Source organism: Oryx dammah, unplaced genomic scaffold (genome assembly GCF_014754425.2).
Source record: "Oryx dammah isolate SB20612 unplaced genomic scaffold, SCBI_Odam_1.1 HiC_scaffold_25, whole genome shotgun sequence".
Classification (NCBI taxonomy): Eukaryota; Metazoa; Chordata; class Mammalia; order Artiodactyla; family Bovidae; genus Oryx; species Oryx dammah.
The window spans coordinates 19,099,533-19,118,299 of NW_024070209.1; the positions used below are offsets into that span (position 1 = coordinate 19,099,533).

The window sequence follows — 18,767 nt, forward strand, 5'->3', positions numbered from 1 at the left end:
TTTAAAATTCATGATCTGAGACCACAATTAGGCCTGCATGAACCTAATAAAATGTCACCTCTGAGAGGCAGGTGACTCTTTTAAAAGTACTTCTTGGATTGCTATCATAACCACTGTCATTAAAAAAAACAAGAACAAAATCAGCACTTTAAGAACACTTATTTATTTATAAAAGGAAAACACACAAACCACTATTAAGACCAAAGTGAAAGCCCACTTATTAAATACTAATGAAGTCTCATTTTCTTCTAACTATGAGGAGATAAAAAAATAGAGGTAAGGAGAAACTTTAATATCCTCTCCCCATTATCAAAAGAAATGACTGGCATGCAATCCACTTTGGAAACAACAGGTTTAGACTATTCACAAGCAAACCCAAAAGAATAAACCAGGTAGCAAATCTCATTTTACTGAGATACAAATCAAAATACCAATTTCAAATGTAACATGCAAGGGTTAGGTACTGAGCTGATGAGCAGGTCTAGCCCCACTGCTTGACATCTGAATCTCAACCCAGCTTTGGTCCCTCTTTATACTCTCAAATTCACATTTTATAGGAGAGACTATATGTTAGCATATTATATACAAATTTGGGAAATCCAGTAAGTTCTTCCATCTATTTAAAATAAAGTTTAAAAACATAAAGATATCATGAGTAGACTCATATTAAAGCATATGTATATTCATGTATAAAAAGTGGAAAGAAAATAGTAACTTTAAGGGTGCAGAATTCTTCAGACTATACATTTAAGCATATAATAAATTAGAAGCTCTAAAGTGTATTTTTTGATAAAGCTAATCTATGGATAGATAAAGCTAATCTATGGATTATTTGCTATGGAAAGCAAATCTATTCTTGATAATCCTAGTTAATAATTACTAAAAATAAATTCCTCCATAGGGGAAAACGTGTTTGAATATGAAAAAGGAATAGTAATTCAATGAAGTTTTTTCATAGCAGATACTTTCACGAGATACTTACTGTCTGAGTAGTTGCCGACCTTGCTTCCACATTAACTGGCTGTTTTGTTGTGGCTGTACCTCTGTTTCATTACCTTCATCTGGAAAACATTAAAACATAAAAAAACTGATGTAATATATATTAGAGGACATCTCAATTCATTAGAAATATCCAATAAAAATTTATAAGATCAAGAACACTGCACTGTAAAGTATGTTTTGAGTGCGTGCTGTGCTCAGTCATCCCAACTCTTTCCAATCCCATGAACTGTAGCCTGCCAGACTCCTCTGTCCATGCAATTTTCCAGGTATGTTTTAGGACAATTTAAGTTTTAAGTTTAATTTCTTTGAGCATGTGTGCTAAGTTGCTTCAGTCATGTCTGACTCTGCACCACAGACTGCCAGGCTCCTCTGCCCATGAGATTCTCCAGGCAAGAATACTGGAGTGAATTGCCATGCCCTCCTCTAGGGATCTTCCCAACCCAGGGATGAACCTGTGTCTCTTATGTCTGCTGCACTGGGAGGTGGGGTGTGGTTTTTTTTTTTTTTAACCATTGGTGCCACCTGGGAAACCCCTTAATTTCTATAAGGAAACTCTAAAATAAATTCATTATTGCTACTAGATTTCCCTGAGAGTTTCAGAACTAAAAATAAAGACCTTTTCCCCAATTTTTAGGTAACCTGAGAATTTTCCTCTAGGACAAATGAAGTCACACAAGAATTAAATAAAAGTATTATGAAGCACCACATCAGAATGAGAACTAAATGCCCTGGAATAACTGTTTAGAAGGAAGGGGGAAAAAAAGCTTGTCTGGTAAAGAACAGATAGATAAAAAATATTCCCAAACCAAACCTATTTCCTTCACTAGTTATTAAATGAAAACCTCAAGCATTCTTTTCTTAAGACATTCTTTAGATGGAAACTTCCTAGGTCCCATAGAGCTTACAATTCATCATATGGTAGAAGCCAAATCTTTCAAGAAGAAGATAAAATAAAAAGAGCCTTCTCCTTGATAAGTCTGGACTAAAGAATTTCCAAACTACAGGACAGCTCAACTTTAAAAACATAAAAAAAAGTTCACACCCTCCATTAGCCCTTGATCAAACTATAAGAAACTGTGGTCTTCATAAGATTTTTATTCAAGTGGAGCTATAAGAGAGATTGGGAAATTTTCTTTTATGATATTTGATATAAAACATTTAATGTGTTCCAGATGCTGTGCTAAAAACATATACACTATTCTTTTAATCTTTACAACCTCCAAAGACAGGTATTATTACTATCCCCATTTTAAAGATGAGATAGATGTTTTGCAGATTAATTGTAAGGTTTCTAAGTTAGAAATACAGCTGTGAGTGTTGAAATCATGACTGTGTGACTCCAGAGCTCAAGTTTTCTCCATATGCTATCATTACAATGGTAAGAAATTAGAGAAACATGTAAATTAAAATAAGAATTAGATCTTGCATTTTCATTATTCTCTTAAACTAACCAGACCAAGTTCTGTGACACACCAGAGAAAGAGCAGGAAAGGGGTGGGGGAGGCGGGGTATTGGGTGGAGATTAACTCACAAAGGAAGATTACTTTGGGATGACTTCAAAGAGCATTTACTTGAAAAAGAAAAAAGGAAAGAAAAACAATGTCTGAATAGTAAGGAAAAATAATACATCATTTGCACTGACCCACACATTCAGAAACTGTGTATATAACATAATATGTTCTTCCACTTCTTAGGTCAAGTGAGTAGCCTGTACTTGCCAAGTAAGAATATCTATATTGGCATTTCAAAAGACCAAAAATTTCAGATGTGAAAGAACTCTGGAGATCATCTAATTTCCCATCAAAATATGCCTAAATCCTTTCTATACCATCTTCAGATACACTCAACTGCCTCTGTCTACTTTGGTAGCTAGAAAGGTGTATTTTACTGTAAATAATTTATACCTTAATAAAAAATAAAGCCAAATCAAATAAGAATGCAGCCTTACCCTCTTTTAAAAACTGTATTCTTGTACTGCAATAAAATCTGATCCGAGTGGTCATTTTACAATATATTAAAATATCAAACCACTATGTTGTATACCTGAGACTAATATACTTTAAAGAAAAAAAGAAAGGACTATCTTGTCTCAGTTAACCCAGCTCTATGACAAAAACAGCAAGGTTATGAACTGCTCCTTATTATATCATTCCACACTGGATCATGACTAGGCTCCAGATGACTGCAAGGGAATAAATGAAACCTTATATATATAATCACCAGTATATAATATAACCAGTCACAACACTCAGTAGGAATGAAAAGTGTCAAAGACCTACAGAGCTTGAACAGTCCTTATCTCCTTGGCAATGGATATGAGGAAACTGCTTACCTTAGTTCTTTTATTAGATTAATGTATGAATTAATGATCTAAGACCATGTCTGTGATCAAGACCTTAACCAAACAAACATAAGACAGGCTCTTTACTCAACATTACCAAATCTATTTTCCACTGACGCAGAGAAATAATCAATGGTATAGCTGTCTATAGAGCAATTCGTTTCAATATAAAGACAGAAATACTGATTTTCAATAAATTTCTCAGAAGTGAATTTTCCTTTTTCTGTTTTAAAAAAAAACCTGACTGGGTCACATGTGGACTTATTTTCCTGACACTTCCGTATCAAGGCTAAACATTTAGTTCTCTCAATGGTTAGTGAAGTATTCATCAACTATCAGATTTGTTCTTATCAAGTTCAAAAAGTGACATTATATAAAAGTGAGGATTTTAAAGTGGGTAGGAATTCAATTTCTGGGTAATATTAAAAGTATCTGACTGACATTTTCAGTCAAGTTGGAGTAACAAGGACCCAAGTTACCCTCCTGCCTGAAGCAACTATAAAACAAAATAGAGCATACGATGGTTAAGACACTGAACATCAGACAATGAAGGATAGCAATTCTGAGAAAAAGGAAGCAAACAGGTGAGCCCTATGATTGTTCCAGTTTATTGCCCTGAGAGTTTCCTGATCGTAGCATAAGGAGGAGAAACCAAAAGAAAAATGAAGATATAATGGCTGAGAAGTTCCAAATTTCATGAAAACTATAAACCCATAGATCCAAGAAACCCAACAAATCCCAAGCACAAGAAACACCAAGAAGAGGAGAGGAGGTAACTATACCAAGGCACATCATGATAAAATCGCTTAAAACCAATGAGAAAGAGATAAATCTTAAAAGCAGACATAGGAAAAGGTCACATATACAGAGGAAAGGGGGGCAGCAGAGGATGGATGGTGGACGGCATCACCAACTCAATGGACATGGGTTTGAGCAAATTCTGGGTGATGGTGAAGGACAGGGAAGCCTGGCGTGCTGCAGTCCATGGGGTCGCAAAGAGTCAGACACAACCGAGGGACTGAACAACAATAAATACACAGAGAAATGTATGGATGACAGAAGATACCACATCAGAAACGATACAAGCAACAACATAAGACTTTCAGACACACAAAAGCTAAAAGGCATTATCAGCAGCACGTGTCAAAGTCCTCAAGACAGAAGGAAAACGGTACCGGAAGATATGGATGCACACAAAGGAAAGATGAGCACTGGATATCTAGGTTTTTTACATTATTTAAATTTCTTTGAAAGAGAATTGCTGAAACGAAAATAATAATGTAGGGTCAACCTGGGTCAACCCAGGGATTGAACCCATATCTCCTGCATTGGCAAGTGGTTTCTTTACACTGAGCCACCTGGGAAGCCAGTGAAAGGTCTGAACATCTCAGTTAGAAGGCAGAATTTGTTACTATGGATAAAGACATTTTATTTTAAATAAGTATCTGGCTTTTAATACTAAGCAGAAGAAACTGACGTATGAAAAATAAATAGATTTTAACAAAACGTTAAGTTATGAAATAGAAACGTTAAGGGTTTGCAAGTGGAACAAAATAGAAAAAAAAAGAGAGGAAACTAATTTTTTGTGAAGAATATTTCAGAAAACATCTGGATTGTCAATTTTAGGAAAATACAATAAATGGATAAAATAATGAGGAAGGAAAAATCCCTGGTTCTCTTCTTTAATTTGGATACTCCACCTTCTATACCTTCTCCTAGTCACTGTCCTTATCACTTAATTTACAAACCCCTTGGTAATACTTTAAGTCAGGTGCATTCCTCTGCAACTAAACTTTTACATCATCTTGACTGAAGTTAATATTCATGTGGGTGGTTCACTCCAGCTTCTGTACAACCATCACCCTCTCTTAGCTGTCATGCCTTAGACCTTGTCATTATGAAGAACTGTCACTGATGCAAACTCACTCTCTGAGCATATCCTTCAGGCTCAATACTTCCAATTCACTAGGCACTTTGACTTTAGGTGGGACCTTAGATCAGGGGTCAGCAAACATTAGCCTGCAGATCAAACCCAGACTGTTTGGGCTTCCCTGGTGGCTCAGATGGTAAGGCATCTGTCTGCAGTGTGGGAAACCAGGGTTCGATCCCTGGGTTTGGAAGATCCCCTGGAGAAGGAAATGGCAACCCACTCCAATACTCTTGCCTGGAAAATCCCATCCACAGAGGAGCATGGTAGGCTACAGTCCATGGGGTCCCAAAGAGTTGGACACGACTGAGCTACTTCACTTTCACTTTTCAAACCCAGCCTGCCACACTTAATTCATTTATGTGTTGTGGCTGCCTTCAAGTTACAACAGCCAAGTTGAGTAGTTGCAACAGGGAACAAATGGCCTACATATTACTATTTGGTCCTTTACAAAAGAGTTTGCTGATCTGCCCTAGACTGTAGCCTATCCACTTGCTTTGATCCATTAGCTTCCTTCTGTCTTCACTTTCTTTCCTCGCCAGTCTTAGTTCAGGGTCTATCAATTCATTCATTCATTTGATAATGTCTCCAATTTTCTTGTCCCTTTATCCCTCCCTGAATCCAGCTGTTCACTATTTTCATTCTTATATTATCTTTTACCTAGGCTGCCAATTGGGCAGAGCAGCACTTCTATATAAACTCTGATTATACAACTCAATCTAATCCTTAGCTTTTCTCAATCCCATTATTTCTTAGTAAGTTTGTCCTCCTGTTCATTATTATTTTACACCTTCTCCACTGTTCTTAAACCTCTGATGCATTTTTAGCAGGTAATCCTGTCTCATACATACAGCTATTATGTTAAATACCCACCACTAGACCAAAAGCCAAACCTATGGACCCATCACCTAATTTCCTACATTCTCTCTTGGTAACAATAAGAGACTTGCATGCTTCTCCTGCTATTCTCCAGCTATGATCAGAATTTCTATTATTTCTTCAGATACTTTCATATTTTAAGTATCACTATTCTCTCTCCCTTTTATTAGTTCCTCCTCTAAGAAACGTATCACTCACTCACACACACACACAAACATAGATACAAACAAACACACACTCTGTCTCTTCACTGACCCCATTGGTCCCTTTAGCCATTTCTACTTATACCTCGCCTTCACTTCCACAACCTCAGCTTCCTAAAAGTTTACCACACTTAGTCTTTACTTTCCATATATGGTCTCCATTTCTGCCCTCAACTCTCTCCCAAGGCTGTTCACAATAAAGTTTCCAGTGATCTGTGTGTCACTAAATCCCAGAGACACTCTTCAGAACCCAAGGCATTAATCTGTAATACTGAAGGATCCTTCCTTCCGGAAATCCTCTCTTCTCTTGATTTCCACTCTCCTGATTTTCCACATCCTAGTAAAATAATCCTCATCAGTATCCTTTTCAAGTTTCTACTGTTCTACCAGTTTTCTAAATGCCACCATTCCTCAAGGCTCCATTTAGGTCCTCTTTTTACTCTGCGTAAGATCCCTGGCTGAGTTCTTCCATCCCATTGGTGTTGAGTGTCATCAGTACTGCTTATGCTCTGAAATCGCATATTAAACCCCTATATTTGGCTGGAGCTCCAGACTCACCTGCCCAACTGTATACCAGCTATTTTCATTTGATGGCCTAACAAAAAAACCAAAAGTGTACCCAGCATCTACCAAACACAGTTTTGGTCTAGTTTTTTTATACTAGAAGTGTGGGAGTCATCTTTGCATCTCCCTTTTTTAAAAAAACCCTCCATCTAAACAAGAACTAATATCCTGCAGATTTTACTTCCTAAGTATTTCCTGAACACACCCACTTCTCTTCAACTCCATTGTTGGTACATTTGTCAAGGTAACCTTCCTCATTTGCCCAGGAGGTTGTAAAGTCCTCTAACCCGTCTCCCCATCTCCGTTTTTCTCCTCTCTAACCCATCTTTCCAGTAGTCATGTATGGATGAGAGTTGGACCATAAAGAAAGCTGAGCACTAAAGAACTGATGCCTTTGAACTGTTATTGGAGAAGACTCTTGAGAGTTCCTTGGACTGCAAGGAGATCCAACCAGTCCATCCTAAAGGAAATCAGTCCTGAATATTCACTGAAAGGACTGATGCTGAAGCTGAAACTCCAATACTTTGGCCACCTGATGCGAAGAACTGACTCACTGGAAAAGACTCGGATGCTGGGAAAGATTGAAGGCAGGAGGAGAAGGGGACAACAGAGGATGAGATGGTTGGATGGCATCACCAACTCAATGGACATGAGTTTGAGTAAACTCTGGGAGTTGGTGATGGATAAGGAAGCCTGGGTGTGCTGCAGTCCATGGGATCGCAAAGAGTCGGACATGACTGAGCGGCTGAACTTAACAGAACCCATCTTTCCTTACTGCTGACGGCATGATCTAAGAGAAAATCTGATCACCAAAAAACAACAAAAAAATGTCAGTGATCAATTGGTATTGCTCTAAATCTCAAGGATTCAACATTCAGCTGTGGGAACATGTTAATAACATTACTACATTAAAGTGAACTACAAAATTGGCAGTGTATTAGGAATTATTCTGTTCTTTCAGACACTGTCAAACATAGAAATGGTGTGGTCAAATGGGGAGGATTTGAGTTTTGGCGTCAGAAGATCATATTCCCATTCAGATCCATATTCCCATTAATAGCTGTGTAACCCCTGGGGAAATTTCTCCACTTCTCTGAGTTTAAATTTCATACAAGTAAAATTAAAATAATATTACTTTTATTGAATAATTACATTAAGAATTAAAGTTATTGTATATAAAGCCCAGCATGTGATAGTTATATCAGACGTTTGATCCAGGAATTTAAGCTGACATCATGTCAAAAACATACTCATCTGAAACGTGGTGATGGCTTTTCAACAATTTTTCTTACTTTTCCATAACACCTACTAATATATTAGTCAATTATATTCCTTAATATCTTTACAAGTACTACTGTTGTGTTGTTCGATGGGATGATGAGGAAGACAGGAGAAAGAAAAAGGAAGAAATAACACAAAAAGATAACAAATGCTTCAGCTGTTAAAAACACTGTCCTGGTTACAGAACGTCCCGTGGATAACAAGTCCAAAACAATTTTGCACCTGAAACTGAGGGATTAGACTTAAAGGATGAGTAATTCTCTTGTACTGAAAGAAGAAATCTCTTACCTCCACGGCTTATACTCTTTCTCTCAGGATTTCAAGGGCATGATGTACTTTGTATTACACATCTCAAAGTTCCCATTAAAATTGTGGGGACCCAATAAGACACAGTTATGTTGGTGCATGTTACCCCATGAATTCTAATCCTTCCAGTAAGTGCAGAACATAAGCAGAACATGGGGAACTGCAAGGAAGGGGATGAGGGGAAAGGAAGGAAGGTGGTGGAAAATGATCTAAATGACACTGAGCGATTACTGCCCAAAGATAAGCAGGTCAGAAAAAATAACTAATATGCAAATAATCAGAAATTAACTTGCAGTTATAAATACTGTTGCTACAAAATACTGGATATTAATTTCTTTTTAATTACTTAAACTTCCTTTAAAATTAGCTTACCAGAATCATAGCTTGGAGGCTTCATATCTCCCTGATTCAATTCTGTCCCATATTTCAACTTGTGGTATTTGGCTCTAACAAAGAAATAAGAAAATACAAACCATCTTAAAACACAGTTAAATGAACCTTAAGATATGTAATAGGAGTAGTCATCAGTATGCACTAGTCCTGACTAACTTTTAACTGTTCAAAGCCTTCCACAGTATCAAAGTCTTAATATAAAAGTGTTTCCCATTATCATTTTGCTGTTATACCATCAAGCTCTCTCTGTTACAACAAAAAAGTAATAACACTGAGAATGATAAATCTTGTTTCTATAATTATGAATGAAGCACGTAACATTCTAGTTTCTGCAGTATTCAGATTTTCTTGAGGACTGCCAGAGTACAATTCCATCAAAAGCAATAGATAAGTTTGGATTGTGGAATAAACTCTATCAAAAGCAATAGATAAGTTTGGATTGTGGAATAAACTTGAAAAAGACTAACTTTTCTCGAAATTGAGCTTTTTTTTCCTTTAAGAAAAAAAGGTCACCCATAATACTCTGCATTGTCAGGCAATTATGCTTTGCCAAGTACGCATTAGAGTGTATAATCCAAAAGAGGAGGAATCAGCTCGAATTATCAGTGTTGAACAAGACATTCTAGAAGAAATAAACATACTTTTTAACAGTAAAGGTATCTTTTCCTTTTTAAGATGAAGTCAGGAAGAACTGTGAACAGGAATGTTTTCTTTTAAAAGTTAACTAGATGTTATCATCTCTGACTCATCTGATTTAACCATCTCAGATTGAACCATCTAAGAGAAAAATAATCCAAGTAAGGTACAAAATTAAAAGGTAAACTAAAAATGAACCATATTTAAGGTTGTATATTTTTACTTGCTTGCTTCCCCCAAAGCTATTATAATATTCAATATAATAAGACTGGGATAAAAGCAACAACAACAATAATTTGAAAAACCCAATAATAAAGCAGGAATAAGGGCTTCCCATGTGTTGCTAATAGTAAAGAACCTGCCTGCCAATGCAGGAGATGTAACAGACTTGGGTTTGATCCCTGGGCCAAGAAGACCCCCTGAAGAAGGGCATGACAACTCATTTTTAGCAGCCTTGCCTGGAGAATCCTATGCATAGAGGAGACTGGTGGGCTACAGTCCATAAGGTCACAGAGAGTTGGAAGAGACTTAGCACACACAATGGAACAGAGTTAGCATGCACTCATGCACGTAAGGGCAACTAAAGAGCCAAATTTGTAAGTTATTTTTTTCTTTATAAAAGACTAACTGAGCACTTACTTTAAAATTTTTATATTTCAAGAAAAGGATAAATAAAATGAAAATCATTTGCTCAAATGTGTAAAATATTGGAATTCTTCATCCTATTGTGAATTAATTATTTTTCAGTCATAGCAGAAAAAAAACTAAAACTTTATACAGAGGGGAATGTTAAGAAAATCTCTGAAAATTACAGAAAACTGATGTTCTATTTCTTAAGGTAGGTGGTGGGTAATTAGTATTTTTTATATTAATCTTTATATATTTTGCATACATATGAAAAGTTTTGTGATAATATATACCCACTAAAAAGAAAAAAGAACATTTTTGTGTGCAAGTATGGGATTGAGCTTTAGACTTAAGTAAAAAAAAAAAAAAAAGGGCACAAAATACTGTGTGTATGTGTGTGTGTACATTTCTGTGTGTTTTATATGTGTGTGTTATGGTTTTTAAATGTAATGGTCAATCTTCAGATTTTTCAGAAATGGACTTCATCTACCATAAGATGAAGTAACAATACCTCCTATAAGTCAAAACAGCAATTAAAAGTAATTGGCCTGAAAACAGAATAAAAGCAGTAATGAAGTTTCATGGAGTTAACTTACATATTTTTGTTTTCTATATGTATATATTTATATACACATAGATAGATGAAAAACAATTTCAAACCCAAAATGCTGCACTATAGTGCATCCTAGTGGTCTTGGGAAAAACTACAACAGAGCTTACAGAGAAGGGAATAGAAAATATTCTATACAATGTATGTAACAAAACACTATGAATAACATTTCAAAAAAAATTAGATAAAGACAAAATAAAGAACTGCTGTGTTTGCTACAAGCTGCGTTCCCATAAATCAGGGTCTCCTTACTGAATTGTTAAATTCACTGAAAAACAATTTACTCACAGAACTCAACTTAGTAACATTTCTTTCTAAGTCAATATGCTAAAATACCTTTCCACTTATATTATTTCCCATTGTTTTAACCCTTCATCTCACTGTTAACAATTTTCTTGTTCTCTAATCTTTTTCTATATATATCTGACTCCATGTTAAACAGTAAATCTCATGCCTAAGAACTCTACATTTGATACATAGCTACCCCTCCCAACTGCCCTTAACTGGATAAAACTGCATGAAAATCATATAATTATAATATATTAAAGATATTAATGACATCCCATTACGGTTTTGTTTCAAAGTCAATTATTACATATGATATGCTTGGAATATAACACAGCATTCCAACCACACTTTAACACTGACACTTAAAAATAATTTGATTAAATCCAACAAACTGTTATTAAATTATTATGACAGATACTGCACTTACTGGCTGCTGGGAATAATGTGCAGCTTATAGTTGCTTAAGGGAAGAGGAAAGGAGATGAAGAAGAGACAGAAATGTAAATAAATAACACTGTGGATAAGAACTATGAGTTATATCAAATGTTACACAAATTCAGATAAGGGATTATCTAATTCTGTCAAAGGTCCTGAGAGTAGTCAAGGACAGCTACCAAAAAGAAACCTCAAAACCTGCAATCAGTTTTACAATCAGACAAATGGATTGATGAAGAATGTATTTTGGTCAGAAGAAACATCTTAAGAGTAGAGGGTGGGGGTGTGGAAAACCACAGTGTGTGTGTGTGTTTGTGTGTGTATGTACAAGACTAGAAAGAGGCCTGGACGTAAAAGGTTTTACTAAGAATTCTGAAATTAGCTAGATATTTTTAAGCAAGGATATAACATTTGTGATTTAGAAAATGAATCCCATGGATGTGGAAAATAAAGATTAGAATGAGAAAATGTATTAGAAGCAAGGATGATAGCTGGGTTTTTACACTGGAGCAGACACAAGAGATGCAAATGGAAGAAATGTTTCAGAATTATATTTTACATAGTGCTTGAGATTCTTCAGTATAGAACTTCCTGAAGAAACCTGAGGTTATACCTCGTGTGTTCTTGGAAAATTATATGTAATTTTTTCATTTTGTAAATTTTATCACCCTTTAAGGAATGCTTTGATAACCCACACTAGGTGAGTAATCCTTCTGTAATGTTCAAGATTCAGTTTTACTTAACTGTGGACCTTTTTAAGTGGGACTAGTTAGAAAATCTATAACCAGCAACTCAAAACCATGATCCTTAGTTGGGTTTTTACAGGTTAAATGACAAGATGCCTAGAATTTGCTCTAAAATAGATTGAGATAAGGCAAGACCGACAAAAATGTTAACTGTTGAGGCTTGGAGGTATATATAAAAGATATTAGTCTCTGTATGTCTGTGTTTCAAATTTTCTGCAGTTAAAAAAAAAAAAGGCTTAAGGCATTAGAAAAAATAATTTCAAAATGAAAAGAATTGAAATGCTTTATAGCTCTAATTTTTTTTAAATTACTGGGTATTATAAAAATAATTTCACAGTGAAGAGAACTTAAATGTTTAAGAGCACTAATTCACAAAGAATTTTTTTAATTCCTTAATTTATTACACACTTCAGTGGTGCCATACATTAGGACATTGTTCTCGATGTAATGGCATGAAGTTCATGAAGTTCCATGAACTTCAAAAGATATGAAATCAGGGATACTTTTCCAGGAGAATCCCTTTAAATTAAAAAAAAAAAAAAAAAAAACACAGAACAATCTTCCCTAGACTCAGCCAGCAGCTGTTTATCTTCTCTTCTCCAAAGTCAAACTACTTGAAAAAATAAACAACTCTATCTGTCTTCACTCTATCCATCCTTCTCACCTCTCAATCCCCTGTGTTCTGGTTTATGTTCCTGCTACCTCACTAAAGCTGTTCTGGCAAGGATACCAACAAGCACCTAACTGGCAAGTCCAGACCTATTTTCAGTATACAACTTGTGATTTGTTTGGCATCTGCAATTGTCAAACTCCCACCTTCTCTAGCTTGCTCCCCATTCACTGCGTTCTCCTTCCTTCCCCACTACTCTTTGGTTGGTGCTTCTTTCTCTGTCTTCTCCTCAAACCACTCCTGCAACTGCCTCCTGCTACTTCCTGTTCCATGCTAGTTTTGTTCGTTTCAAAGTTCTTATAATTTTACCCAAAATATTGATGATTCCCAAGTACACATCTCTATTCATGAACCCTCCTCTATATCTGCTTTCAGTACAGTTCAGTTGCTCAGTTGTGTCCGACTCTTTGCGACCCCATGAATTGCAGCACGCCAGGCTTCCCTGTCATCACCATCTCCCGGAGTTCACTCAGACTCACGTCCATTGAGTCAGTGATGCCATCCAGCCATCTCATCCTCTGTCGTCCCCTTCTCCTCCTGCCCCCAATCCCTCCCAGCATCAGAGTCTTTCCCAATGAGTCAACTCTTCTCATGAGGTGGCCAAAGTACTGGAGTTTCAGCTTTAGCATCATTCCCTCCAAAGAAATCCCAGGGCTGATCTCCTTCAGAACGGACTAGTTGGATCTCCTTGCAGTCCAAGGGACTCTCAAGAGTCTTCTCCAACACCACAGTTCAAAAGCATCAATTCTTCGGCGCTCAGCCTTCTTCACAGTCCAACTCTCACATCCATACATGACCACTGGAAAAAACATAGCCTTGACTAGACAGACCTTAGTCAGCAAAGTAATGTCTCTGCTTTTGAATATGCTATCTAGGTTGGTCATAACTTTTCTTCCAAGGAATGAGCGTCTTTTAATTTCATGGCTGCAGTCACCATCTGCAGTGATTCTGGAACCCAAAAAAGTAAAGTCTGACACTGTTTCCACTGTTTCCCCATCTATTTCCCATGAAGTGATGGGACCAGATGCCATGATCTTCATTTTCTGGATGTTGAGCTTTAAGCCAACTCTTTCACTCTCCTCTTTCGCTTTCATCAAGAGGCTTTTTAGCTCCTCTTCACTTTCTGCCATAAGGGTGGTGTCATCTGCATATCTGAGGTTATTGATATTTCTCCCGGCAATCTTGATTCCAGCTTGTGTTTCTTCCAGTCCAGCATTTCTCATGATGTACTCTGCATAGAAGTTAAATAAGCAGGGTGACAATATACAGCCTTGATGTACTCCTTCTCCTATTTGGAACCAGTCTGTTGTTCCACATCCAGTTCTAACTGTTGCTTCCTGACCTGCATACAGACTTCTCAAGGGGCAGGTTAGGTGGTCTGGTATTCCCATCTCTTTCAGAATTTTCCACAGTTTATTGTGATCCACACAGTCAAAGGCTTTCGCATAGTCAATAAAGCAGAAATAGATGTTTCTCTGGAACTCTCTTGCTTCTTCCATGATCCAGCGGATGTTGGCAATTTGATCTCTGGTTTCTCTGCCTTTTCTAAAACCAGCTTGAACGTCAGGGAGCTCATGGTTCACGTATTGCTGAAGCCTGGCTTGGAGAAGTTTGAGCATTACTTTACTAGCATGTGAGATGAGTGCAATTGTGCAGTAGTTTGAGCATTCTTTGGCATTGCCTTTCTTTGGAACTGGAATGAAAACTGACCTTTTCCAGTCCTGTGGCCACTGCTGAGTTTTCCAAATGTGCTGGCATATTGAGTGCAGCACTTTCACAGCATCATCATCTTTCAGGATTTGAAACAGTTCAATTGGAATTCCATCACCTGCACTAGCTTTGTTTGTAGCGATGCTTTCTAAGGCCCACTTGACTTCACATTCCAAGATGTCTGGTTCTAGATTAGAGATCACATCATCATGACTATCTGAGTCATGAAGATCTTTTTTGTACAGTTCTTCTGTGTATTCTTGCCACGTCTTCTTAATATCTTCTGCTTCTGTTAGGTCCATACCATTTCTGTCCTTTATCGAGCCCATCTTTGCATGAAGTGTTCCCTTGGTATCTCCAATTTTCTTGAAGAGATCTCTAGTCTTTCCCATTCTGTTCTTTTCCTCTATTTCTTTGCATTGATCGCTGAAGAAGGCTTTCTTATCTCTTCTTGCTATTCTTTGGAACTCTGCATTTAGATGCCTATATCTTCCCTTTTCTCCTTTGTTTTCGCCTCTCTTCTCTTCACAGCTATTTGTAAGGCCTCCCCAGACAGCCATTTTGCTTTTTTGCATTTCTTTTCCATGGGGATGGTCTTGATCCCTGTCTCCTGCACAATGTCACGAACCTCTGTCCATAGTTCATCAGATCTATCTATCAGATCTAGGCCCTTAAATCTATTTCTCACTTCCACTGTATAGTCATAAGGGATTTGATTTAGGTTATACCTGAATGGTCTAGCGGTTTCCCCCACTTTCTTCAATTTAAGACTGAATTTGGTAATAAGGAGTTCATGATCTGAGCCACAGTCAGCTCCTGGTCTTGTTTTTGTTGACTGTATAGAGCTTCTCCATCTTTGGCTGCAGAGAATATAATCAATCTGATTTCGATGTTGACCATCTGGTGATGTCCATATGTAGAGTCTTCTCTTGTGTTGTTGGAAGAGGGTGTTTGCTATGACCAGTGCATTTTCTTGGCAAAACTCAGTTAGTCTTTACCCTGCTTCATTCCGCATTCCAAGACCAAATTTGCCTGTTACTCCAGGTGTTTCTTGACTTCCTACTTTTGCATTCCAGTCCCCTATAATGAAAAGGACATCTTTTTGGGGTGTTAGTTCTAAAAGGTCTTGTAGGTCTTCATAAAACAGTTCAACTTCAGCTTCTTCAGCATTACTGGTTGGCGCATAGACTTGGATAACTGTGATACTGAATGGTTTACCTTGGAGACGAACAGAGATCATTCTGTCATTTTTGAGACTGAATCCAAGTACTGCATTTCGGACTCTTTTGTTGACCATGATGGCTACTCCATTTCTTCTGAGGGATTCCTGCCCGCAGTAGTAGATATAATGGTCATCTGAGTTAAATTCACCCATTCCAGTCCACTGATTTCTAGAATGTTGACGTTCACCCTTGCCAACTCTTGTTTGACCACTTCCAATTTGCCTTGATTCATGGACCTGACATTCCAGGTTCCTATGCAATATTGCTCTTTACAGCATCGGATCTTGCTTCTATCACCAGTCACATCCACAACTTTGGCTCCATCCCTTCGTTCTTTCTGTAGTTATTTCTCCTCTGATCTCCAGTAGCATATTGGGCACCTAATGACCTGGGGAGTTCCTCTTTTGGTGACCTGTCATATTGCCTTTTCATACTGTTCATGGGGTTCTCAAGGCAAGAATACTGAAGTGGCTTGCCATTCCCTTCTCCAGTGGACCATGCTCTGTCAGACCTCTCCACCATGACCCCCCCATCTAACTCACTTTATAATTTTCAAACTTCTCTCTCAAGCCAGAAACCTGGAAATCATTCTTGAATTATCTTTCTTCTTCATCCCCAATACCAAGTCACCTCCAAATTTTATGGATTTTTTCTAGTTAAAATGTTTCATAGGGAATTCCTTGGTGATTCAGTGGTTAGGATTTAGGCTTTTACTGCCAGGGGCCCAGGTTCGACTCCTGATCAGGGAACTAAGATTCTGCAAACCACACAGTACAGCCAAAAAATACAATATTAGAAGTAAAAACTAAAATGTTCCATAGTTGATGACTCCTCTATTCCAGCAGTTAATATATCATTTCTCATCCTAAACTATTACAATTTTCTGGCCTCTATTAACAGATCTTTTCAGTTCATCCCCCAAAGTAAGGTCAGAGTGACTTTCTAAAATCTTTTTAACACTATTCTATGCTTAAACCTTTCAACTGTACAACAAATAAATGTAATATATATTCCTAGACTAGACCCTGGACCAGGAAAAAAAAAATACTACAAAGATTATTACCGGCACATTTGGTAGGAAAAAATGCTATAAAGATCATCACTGGATCGCTTCTGGGCTTTCTGACTAAGATCAAGTGTAGTAAGATCATCATTGGAACATATGAATATGGGCTATATTACATAACAGAACTACGTTAACATTAAATTTCCTTAATAATGAACTGTAGTTATTTAAGGGAAAGTCCTTGTTCTTAGAAGATATTCTCTTAAGTATTCAGGGGCAAAGAAGATACTCTCTTAAGTATTTAGTCTGCAAAGAAGTAGGCAAATGACTCTGTGGGAGGGGCGGGGGAAGGGGAAGACCATGAGTATACAGAGAGAACATGATCCAAGTAAATACAGCAGAATGTCAACTAGTGAAATCTGGGTAAAGAGTATACAGTTTGTTCAACTTCGATTAGTTTGAGATTATTTTAAAATAAAATGTTTTTTAAAAACTTCCAATGTAAGACAAGAGTTTGAACTCCTTAGTTAGGTTCTTCATGATCGGGCTTTTGCCCACCTCTACTGTTACAGCTCCTACCTTCCATACACAGTAATCACAAATTTCTAAACATACCGTACTGCTTTGTCCCATGTCAAACATACCATCTCCACGTCCTGAACCTCAGCAAACAGCTTATTTTTTATGATGCTGTTCATGTCTCACCTCTCCTAATTACACCCTCCTTTCTACTTCCACAGGCTGCAGATCCAAATAACCACTCCCTTCTCTGTACCCTGGGTACCACCGTACCCTGTGCTGCTTTCTTCCCATAGCATCTCTCTCACTACACTGCACTTTTGTGATTTATGACTCTGCTTTCTGCTACTCTAAGCTGTGAAGGACAAGAACTGTGACTTGCTTGTTCCCAATTCCAGCACAGTACTTAAATTGGATGGAGAGATTAATGAATATGTTATTGAGAAGGGAAACACACACACACGCACACACCATAGCCGTGTCCTTGGTTAGTTTAGTATTTGTATATTTTAATTTTTCTGACTTATAAGATAGTATAATGTACTGGTAGAGTACAGGCTTCAGAAGCAGACAAACCAGAGGGATCCTAATCATAGCTCTACTGTAACTCTGCAACTCTAAGTTATTCAGTTTTTCAGTCTCAAGGTCTAATACATAGTAGTTAATAAATAGTTATTATTACTCTTCTTATGCTCTCTTTGATTATGCCTATCATTTAGATTGCTTAAAATCTCAGATATTCCCAAATTACACACTATTAAAAGTGTTCTCCCCACACTTTCCCAAAACAGCTTTCAATCAACCTCTCAAGGAATGAAAAGAACCACTAATTTTTCACCAAGAGGTCAATCTGTTTTCAGTCTCTTGTGCCATTTAAAATCCCACATGAAGGTAAACACAACTAATAAAGCTCTGTATCTCTTGATATTCATAAATATCATCTGCTAAATGTTATTTTATGGTAGTTTTTCAAACAAGCCATTCATCAATTTCAAAAAAAAATGAAAAGGCCACGTGATCACAAAGAAAGCAAAATACAGAATTTTGATATCACCTTTCAAGTACTCAATAATCTAAAACAAAGAACTGTCTCATGCTGCTGACAAAAATTCTAAAGACCATCTGCTAAAGCAAATACTTAATTCATATGAAAACTTCCAAAATTCTCATCCATGACCTATTGTCCTTTACTTGCAAGCCAAGTTTAGTTCTTGAGTATTTTAGACACTTAGCAGAACAGAAAGGTAAGATTCACTTCTGGAGAGATATGAATAGGTGATAGCAAAGGCTAAAAATATCCAAAAGAAAGATTCTCAACATAGTCTGCCAGAGCAGGTCTTTTCCATGGAAAATACATCAAACTGAATAATACCAGATGATAGGAAAAGGGATTAAGTATTA

The 18,767-nt window shown here is 37.0% G+C and overlaps 1 protein-coding gene across 1 annotated transcript in view; it reads right to left on the minus strand.

Annotated features, from left to right (window-relative positions):
• The window catches only part of STRN (striatin), a 105,527-nt gene that overhangs the window by 48,902 nt on the left and 37,858 nt on the right, over positions 1-18,767 (minus strand). The window contains exons 3-4 of the mRNA XM_040224631.1: positions 8,876-8,949; positions 983-1,061 (exon numbers count right to left, since the gene is read on the minus strand). Of these exons, the coding sequence (XP_040080565.1) occupies positions 983-1,061; positions 8,876-8,949 (153 nt within the window). The remainder of the gene's footprint in view (positions 1-982; positions 1,062-8,875; positions 8,950-18,767) is intronic.